At 46.4% G+C, this 9,112-nt stretch overlaps 3 protein-coding genes across 4 annotated transcripts in view; 1 reads left to right on the top strand and 2 right to left on the bottom strand.

The window, feature by feature from the left end:
* The window catches only part of ERP27 (endoplasmic reticulum protein 27), a 24,000-nt gene extending 21,704 nt beyond the window's left edge, over positions 1-2,296 (bottom strand). The window contains exons 1-2 of one of the 2 annotated variants that reach the window (XM_019545173.1): positions 1,001-2,296; positions 804-904 (exon numbers count right to left, since the gene is read on the bottom strand). In XM_019545173.1, coding sequence (XP_019400718.1) covers positions 804-904; positions 1,001-1,022 — 123 coding nt within the window. In that variant the 5' untranslated portion in view covers positions 1,023-2,296. Of the gene's footprint in view, positions 1-803 lie in introns of both variants that reach the window. The other variant, XM_019545172.1, reaches the window with a different exon arrangement.
* PDE6H (phosphodiesterase 6H) overlaps positions 1-9,112 on the top strand; it is a 47,300-nt gene that overhangs the window by 2,030 nt on the left and 36,158 nt on the right. The gene's annotated exons all lie outside the window — the stretch shown is intronic.
* Positions 2,400-9,112, bottom strand: part of ARHGDIB (Rho GDP dissociation inhibitor beta) — an 11,898-nt gene continuing 5,185 nt past the window's right edge. The window contains exons 2-6 of the mRNA XM_019545174.1: positions 8,619-8,806; positions 7,825-7,908; positions 6,185-6,261; positions 4,389-4,452; positions 2,400-3,191 (exon numbers count right to left, since the gene is read on the bottom strand). Of these exons, the coding sequence (XP_019400719.1) occupies positions 2,992-3,191; positions 4,389-4,452; positions 6,185-6,261; positions 7,825-7,908; positions 8,619-8,796 (603 nt within the window). The 5' untranslated portion in view covers positions 8,797-8,806 and the 3' untranslated portion in view covers positions 2,400-2,991. The remainder of the gene's footprint in view (positions 3,192-4,388; positions 4,453-6,184; positions 6,262-7,824; positions 7,909-8,618; positions 8,807-9,112) is intronic.

Raw genomic sequence — 9,112 nt, 5'->3', positions numbered from 1 at the left:
GGGAAGGGGGGGACAGGGGTGCTCTGAGCAGGCTTACAGTCTGGGGTACAGGACTGAGAGAAGTGGAACATCCCAGGAGGGAGCTGCCACTCAGACAGCACAAAGCTTGAACTCCTTGACAAAGTCTAAAGTGGCAGCAGCAGATCAGAGGGATCAGATAGGTGGAAAGCACCTCAGGATCCTTAGACATCAATGACAACCGGCACATGGAGTCAGTGGAGCAAGCTCTGAGTTCACCGGGCAAGCCTCTGGCCTGCTCCTCTACCCTGGAGCATGCAGCAGGCCTCCAGGAAGGGCCTGCCTGGCCTGGCGGAGCTGCCCGAGCTGCCTGGGGGCCATGGATTGGCACTGTGCTCTACAGCTCAAACTCTATACGTTTCCCCTTTATTCATTGGAGCAATCAACCAGTCTTTTCCCTCACTACCCCTCTTCCCCTCCCCCAGCCCACACTGCAGTCTTTATCCCTCTACTGTCTAGGTTCCTGTCCCCCCATTCCCTTCAATATTTCTCTCCTTTCTCTTAAGCCTGTGATCCGATTAACTCTTTCCTCATATAGCCCCTCATCTTATCCCCCAATTTATATACAAAGGCATATACAAATAATGGAACTCTCTCATGTTCACAGCCCTTCGCTCTGATTACTCTACTTGCATGCAACATCCCTTCTCTGCCCAAATCCATTATGCCTACACAAAGAAATTGTCTTCTTTTAGTCTTTGTCCAGCACAGTGGACCCCAGTTCCAGTGTAATCCTCATAATAAATAATAACCTATTCAGGAAACAGAGAGTGGTGTGAACAGACCTGGAAAAATCCAATGACTGCCACCTCAGCAGCACTGATGAAGGCTGTTGCGGTTTCAATATCATTCAGAAGCACAGGTTTCTTTGCATTTCCAGTGGCACCTGGAGAGAGTGAGCGGTGAACGTCAGCATTGCATAGCGAAGGCATGGATAGCAGCTCAGCGGACAAACCCTTCACAGGCACAGAGAGACACACACCAGACCCACATGGTCTTTGCATGATGACTGCAGCAGATCTCTCTCCTGTGCTGGTACAGTGTCCTCCTCATGGCATCCTAAAAGACAGAACTGTGAGGAGACTCACCCACACTATGGTCCCATCCATGGCTCATGCAGGTCCCAAAGGATCTTTCAGCTGTAGAGCTCCTTGGGTTGCTCTCTCTCTCTCTCACACACACACACACACAATCCTCTCCATGAGTTAACCTCAAGGTCACTTTCTTACCGTGGGGTGAGGGACCTTCCTCAGCACACTCTGAGGGGACCCCCCAGGTGAAGAAGAAGATCAAAAGGCACCACAACCCAAAGGAGGCCATTGTCTTGCCTTCTCCCTTCCTTGCTGTTTGCTCCATGTTGGTCCCTGCTTGGCTAGATGACACGTCAGCTATTTCTTGATCAGATATGGTGCTCCCAGTGCCAGTGGGAACTGAGCATCTGGCAGAGAGAGAAACCTTCAGCTTCTGAGATAAAAGTTAGCAGAAAGACAGGGCCCTTGTGCCTCTCAGCTCTGCTCAGGTCATGGAGTGGATACAGAACAACCTAATCCTGACACCACTGCCTGGGAATGACCTGGAGAGAGCCCCAACACTGGCTGGGACTACATAGACTCCTCCACTGTGAATGCTTTGAGCATGCGCTGCAATGCATCTCGTCCCAAGCCCTCTGAGAGGACTGGCACCAGGATGGTATCGCCATTCTCCCAGACTCTTATCCTTGCCTTTGCTCCTGCCCCATGACTGTGCACCCCAGACTAGAAAGAACTTCCCCTGCATCTACAAAGAAGGTTGCTTTTCCACTATATCCCAGAAAGCATGGGAGGAAAGTGTATATATCATCCTCCTACTCCATTGTGTCCAATCAGGCAGTCAGGGCCCAGTGACAACCATTCCCTGGGCAATTGCTTACATGTACAGCTTAAGAAACCCATATATCTGCTCCGGACAGTGTGAAGCAAATGGCTAAAAATGTTATGGAGGCCTTCAAGCTCATTAGACTTATACAGGAACACTGTATAACTAAAACCAATCGTCTATCTAGGCCAGTACCCTGTCTCTGATGGTGGGTCATATTAGATGTTTCAAAGGAAGCATCCACACAAAAGAGTATATAGGAACTCTGCAGAAGGCAATGATCAAATAATTGGCCTACAGGAAAAAGGTATCTTCCTAGCCCTCAGTAGTTAATGGGTGGCTTATTCCACAAAGCCTAAGTGTTATCTGTTTTCTGAAACATTCAGTTTATGGGACGATTGTTATTATTTTTATGTTGTTTTAATATTTAACTTTGGACACTCTTTATCCACATTACAGTTATTCTAAATATATGAAGGGCAGCTCATGGAAACACATGGCATTAAAAAAAGAGGTTCACTCAGAAGAAAGGAAAGAAAATGGCTTTATTTTTGGGACACTGGAGTCTTTACAGGTCACAACAGCTAATTGAGTATTACTGATTGGTTTTTGCCTTCAAAAGTCAAGACGTAAATGGACTTGAGCAATAGACCCAGACAAAGTACCATAATGGAATAGGAAGAGCCATTTACAATGAGTTGGAGTACAGAGCAAAGATAACTCTGTGATCTTTTAAGAGACCATCTGCTCTGCCAAAATCATTATGAAGCAGGTACTGTTAATGTGGTTCCTAGAAAAGGCACTTTCAGGGGCCAGGTTTGATGCAAAAGAGGGAACAGCAGGGTTGGGGACATTCCCTGGTTTCCTGTTTGTGTGCCACAAAGGGTCTGTGTTGAAGATGGATTGTTTTTGTTCAGTGTAGTAGCAGGAGATGCAGAGCCTGCCACGAGCCTCTGTAAACACCTGCTTGTGCAGATGCTCCTGTAATGGGAGAGGGTAACAAGAGCTCTAAAATTTGTGATAGAAAGCAGCATGATGTACAGGGTCCAGGGACTGGCACACCGGGATACTAGTGCAATAGGCAAGGGGCAAGAAGGGAAAGGCAAGGAGGGTGTGAGCTCATTCTGTCCAATCCTTCTTAATGGACAGATTCCATTCCCAGGTGAGATGGTCATGCTTGTCATCATCGGTGAAGAAGGATTTGTTGTGATAGGTGCCCCGAGCGAGCATGCCCTTGGGGGCCTCTTCAGTAGGTGTCAGGAATTCATACTCCTCTGGCCGTGGCCCATAACTACCGACCATGAATGTGGCTTTATCCACTAGGGGAAAAAAAACACAAGGAAAGAGCCCATCATAAGGGAAGGAAACAAAGGGAAAAGAGGCAGATACACAAAGACATAGGAACTGTGGGGTAGGTTATGTGGGGGAGCAGGCAAGGCTGGGAATAGACAGATTGAATGAAATTGCTGGAGAGAACCACCAAGGTGGATGGTGGGAGGACAATACTGCTTTCACCTTACTGGTGCGTGTGTTTTGGCAGGTTTGGGAGGATCTTTGTGGAATCCTGTATTGTGAGAATTATTTCTCCTTCCCCTTTAGCCCCAGTGTGTTAGGTGTGGGAGGGTAAGGAATGGTGCAAAGGTGACCAGGTGCTGTGTTGGGGAAGTGTGTGGGGTCTGCCTTTTGTACGGGCTTGGTTGACAGTAGTGCTCTGTGTAAGATGGGACACTGTGTGTATGAGGGGCTGGTCTTTACAAAGAAGATGTCCTGTGGAGCAGTTCTGTATGGACTCTTTTCTTTTTTGAATGTGGAAGGCTTTCTATACAATGAGAAACTCTGAAATAGGAAGTAACAGGGAAAGAGGACTCAGCATACAGTGGAAATCTCCATGGTGAGTGCTATCTAAAAGAGAGTCTATGGGTACGTGTAAGCATCACAGGGCATAGATATCCCAGCTAGCTGTAAATCAGCTGGCAGAAGTAATCTAGCCACAGAAGCATGGATGCACATGCAGGCTAATTTGCCCTTCGAAGTGTATCTACACCAGTGGTTCTCAACCTAACCCCTTGCCCCAAGGCACCCCATGGAAACTGCCAATTCTCTTTGACTACAGAAAAATAATAGAGCAATTCTTCTGTTGCAAAGAACTCAGAAAGACCATGTCAGGTCAGAATGTTTTCAATACTGTGGATTCCCATTTAAAATCTCTGGGTTTATTTTACGAATCATGCAGGTGTTTGCATAGCACCCTGTGGCACCCTTGAAAAGCACTTGCAGCACCTCAGGGTGCTGTAGCACACTGGTTGAAAATCACTAGATTTAGGTCTACAGTATACTGCACCCTGCAGAGCAGACTAAACCTATATGTGAAAGGCTCAGTGTAGGCTGAGAACCTTTGAAAGGGGCGCTTTCACTTGGGGTATCACTACATAAGATGGGAGAAGCCATGGGCAGGAATGGGAGCTGGTGTGGGTGAATGGTATGTGTGGGAGGGAAGGGTATCCTCTCTCACTCACCTTTCACGCCCGTTCGGTAGGTGTGCTGTACATATTTCAATCCAGACACAATGTCCCTATTCACCTGCAAGAGAAAAGCATCAGGAATGAGTCAAAAGAGGAGGATCTGGTTCACTCTCACTGCTTTCCACCCTTCAATCATACACAGACTGCTCCTGTCCCTGCTCCCACCTTGACGGACATGGTATGACAGGCCTTCAGGTATAGCATGGAGCAGACATAGGCATGACATTTCTCAGGAGCAGACAAATGAAATCCCTTGCAACCTAGATATTTATGGCTGTCTAATGTAATTTGTATTTTGGGTTTCTTTCTCCTCCTCAAGCTCCCCATATACTGAAATGTATTAATGAGTCTCTCAGGATGGACTAAAGAGGGAATGGCTGAATGAAAGAGAAGCCTAAGGCTCACAGTTGAAAATTCCTATGCTAGATGGGTAGAGTCATCCTGGGTGGAGTCATCCTATGGCCTATGCCTAAGGCACACAGTTGAAAATTCCTATGTTAGCGGAGTAAAGTCATTCCTAGGCAGCTGGGTAGAGTCATCCATTCAGCACAAAGAGACAGGGAACATCAAGGCCAGCCCAGTTGAGCTTATTCCATCTCTACAGTCACTATATAGGGATGACAACCTCATCTGCAAAGTGCGGTGGATAGATGGTTTAGGTATGTAGTCAGCTGCCGTAAACAGTGTCCTAGTAATCTGTCCTCAGTATTCCCACATAGTGTCACAGCTTGATGGCATTACCTTCTTCTCCACTCCTTAACACACTTTCTTACTGAAGTGTTACTAAAACTGAAAAGCACATAGAGGGCTCCTGCCATGCCCCGTGGAATGAGCATGCTGCTCCTAAAAAGTGATGCAGATCTTTACCAGCAATGGGAACAAAGGAATTAAGATAATTCCTGTATAAAAGGATTGAAGGGCATGTTTCCTAGTATAAAAAAGGCCTAGATGTGACTCTGGAACATAGCTATGTCTAGGACTGGGTCAGCAGAGTTGTGTGAACTAGTGGAAAACTCTTCCATGTGCCTTCCCATGAGGACTTTCAGTGTTCCATTCCAGGTGATTTAACATCCCTCAGATAGTGCTTTTCTGCCCAAACCAGCTATGTTTTAAATAAAAGCCAGCCAAGATGACCATTTCACACCAAATGACACCTTTTCCTTTGAACAAGACCCATTTTCAATTTTTGCTTTGTTTTTCATGGGTTTCTTTTTTTTTTTTTTTTTGGCAAAACAGCCTATTTTGGAGGATGCAAGACAATGCAGGAAATCTCAGATGTTGCATAATTTTGTCTTTCACAGCCAACAGTTCTCTCCTGTCTAGATGGCCCAGAAAGTCAGAAAGTGATACTAACCAGATCAGCTACACAAGATTTCATGGGGAGCTTTCTCCTTCCTCACTCTGGAATGTGTAGATTCAAAATTTGGTTTGAGGCCCAAAAGCTTGAGCAAAATTCAGAGCTACTGGATTTTACCTCAGATTATACCTGGGCCATTTGGAAGCATGAATATTAACTGGCTTCCATACTGCCTCCAATTCACTGCTCCTCTTTTCAAGTTTATACAAAAAGGTTTGCAAACTCTTTGGTGCAATTTATAATGATACCCAACACGAGGCATGTTTAACATGTGTCAGAGGTTCACTGAAGACATTTTGTTCAGCTTTAGTTATCTGATGGGCTGCTCATGACTGCAACCAGCATTGATGGCATTTCCAGCTGCTCCACTCCTGAACATACTTTCTTACTGAAGCAAGGGAAATCAACAATCTGTGAGGGAAAACAAACTTACTTTGAAGTGGATCTTAACTCTGTATTCAACTCCTTCCTTTAATACAAAGTTCTCTTTCTTGAGTGCCACAAGGTCCCCTGTAAAAAAAAGAAGAAGTATCAAGACATACCATGGAGAGAAGAGGCTAGATCAGGGGCAGACAATTATTTTAGGTGGAGGGCCACTTAACGAGTTTTGGTGAACTGTCAAGGGCTGCATGGGTAGCCCCGCCCCTTGACAGTTGCCCCACCCCCTGGTCGCCTTCTTGGGACCTGAAGTCCCACCCCTAACTCCTGACCTTTGCCACCAGAAGTCCCTCCCATTGCTTCCTGGAAATACCCCTTTTGGGAGGGGGGCTGCCATCTTAGAACCAGAAAAAAACCAAATCATACACTAGAAGTCAAACACCTATTATAATGTATTTTAATTTTATTACAAAAAATATTTTTGTCATGATTTGTGCTTGCATAGTCATACCTTCCATCATTTTTACAGAAGCATACTAACAAAATGTATGCACACATGTATATGCAAAAATCAGTACTGTGTGCATGCTTTCTGGAGTGTGTGTGTGTGTGTGTGTGTGTGTGTGTGTGTGTGTGTGTGTGTGCACGCGCGCGTGCATACAAATACCTGTTCATCTGCATGTTTGTATATATACATAGTGTACACATGTGCTTACTGCAATAAATTTAGAGTTCATCAGGTACTCAGATGCAGCATCTACATTAGATGGAAGCTCTTTCACACATACAAGGCCCCAGCTTTCAGTAAGGGATGAAGACAGGGCAAGTTTTGGAGAAGGCTGCAATATGTGTGAGCGTAAACAGCTTTGTAGGGTTGAGCGAGCGCTGCATATTTTAGTTAAACAGGAAGCAACTATGTTGCACTAGGCCTGCCTTCTTCCTAATGAAAAGCCCATATAAGGTGAAGCATGACTCTCTCATCCTGCCCCAGGAAGCCAGAACTAGAGTATTGCTTGATTCTATAGTTTCAAAAGAGCCTGTTACATTTAACGTATACTGACACCCTAAGCCAATGGAAGCAACTCAGATGGAAAGCAGAGCTAACTCTTTCCTGTTATTTAAGGGACTCCAAGCGCATGTCTACTCACCTCTGCGCCATAACAAGGAGCACACAGAGAAGAATGGCCTGCCTTTTTTTTTGTGCGCTACACTGCAAGAGGAAATAATGGAGGGGTGGAGATAAGGCACTGGGTGTCCACCAGTAAGCACTCCTGAGAGAGAGTGTATTGGCAAATGCACAGTATCAGACTAGGAAGGCTATGCTCCATGCATTTTGTGGCATGATGTGCACAGAACAGGCATGCCGTGTTTCACTGCCTTGCTCCCAACCACAGTCCTTTGACTATGCAGATGGGCACTAAGACTCGGTGTTCTGAGAACTCTCCAAGCCCTTCTGCAGGCTGTCTGAAGCTGGAGACCCTGGCACGTGCCTTCATTACTCCTTACCTTTTTTTTTGTTATACATTAAATCAGAAACATGGCCCAGAGTCCCTAGGGACTACTCCCCAAGGATTCACCTTGCCTTTCCCAGGGCCAACTTCAAATAGGAAACATGGACCAGAATTATCCCTAGGCTTTAAGTCTGGGCTGGAGCTCCGATTGTTCTCACACAGGACAAGAAACACCTTCACTTACCAGTCAGGTCCATTGTGATTGGCCCCGGAGCACAGCTGCATACTAGAGTTAGTCGGGTGACTACTACATTGGGAGCTGTTGGGTCTGAAGGATCAAAATGAAGAGGACAGTCAGTTTATAAAACCAGAGTTTAAGCGGGAAGACATAACTAAGGAAATCTAGAAGTACCTTCCTATGGCAAGACTGCCCTGTCAGAGGCACTGGAAAACAACTGGCTCCTCTTATGCTATCAATCTATAATCTTCATCCGTGACCCTAAAAGACTCTTTCCTAGAAAAGATCCTTCTGTTCCAGGACACTCCCATAGCAAGACACAATGCAGGTATACAACTGATATGCTAACCTCCTGAAAAGAGTCCTGCTTTGGAGATATGCCTGTCACCATAAATCCCTTCCCCAACAGGAACTTTGCTGGTCATAAACACGCATGAGTCACAAGCCTCTGCCCCATCTGAGTTACTGCTACCCAAAGACCAATGTTATAGACCTCATCTCCAGCTGAGTCCCTGGACCCCGGTCAGGCATATATCTCCTAGTTTGTTCCCACCCCTCAGCACAAGCAGTGTGATATCTGCCAATATCGGATTCTTCTTCATTAGGGGCCATCTCAACCCCTCCCTACAACACCACAGCCATAACTGTGGAGTGTCTATGTACTGTGATGCCTCTCTGAGCCTACCCTCAGATCTATCAGTCATCTGACCCCAGCACTCTTTCCCACCTAGGCAGGGGGTTGGACTCGATGATCTGTTGAGGTCCCTTCTGACCCTAGCATCTATGAATCTAGATCATACCTGCCACCACAGGCCCGTCTCCCAGCAGGGATTTCTTGTACTTAGCAAGACTTTCATCATCCTTGTCCAGCTCCTGCAGTTCCTGAAGTGTTTTCTGGGGTGGGGGCTTGTAATTCAGTTTGTCATCTAGTTCATCATCATCTTCCTCCACATGTGGCTCTGGGGTTTTCTCAGTCATGATCACCTGTCTGAGAGCGTGGGGAGACAGTCCATCACTGGGAGTACAAAGCAACTTGGGTATAGTCTAGGCTGTAATTGTTCTGGAGAGCTATTGGTTCAGCGTCCAGGCACAGCACTGAGCAATGATCTTGCATTAAAAGCTGCTGCCACATACAAAGCATAGAGGCAGTGCTGTAGCAACAAAGTTTGGGCACCCAGGGCAAAGCCTGTGGCGGCAGCCCACCCTTACCCGCACAGAGCCCCGCACATGCTCCTCCACCCCATGCTTGCCCAGGATTGCATGCAGCAACAGGAGCTGCCCTTCCCCCACCCCT

Source organism: Crocodylus porosus, unplaced genomic scaffold (genome assembly GCF_001723895.1).
Source record: "Crocodylus porosus isolate Cpor-Errol unplaced genomic scaffold, CroPor_comp1, whole genome shotgun sequence".
Taxonomy (NCBI): Eukaryota; Metazoa; Chordata; order Crocodylia; family Crocodylidae; genus Crocodylus; species Crocodylus porosus.
This window is presented reverse-complemented; position numbering and strand designations above follow the sequence as displayed.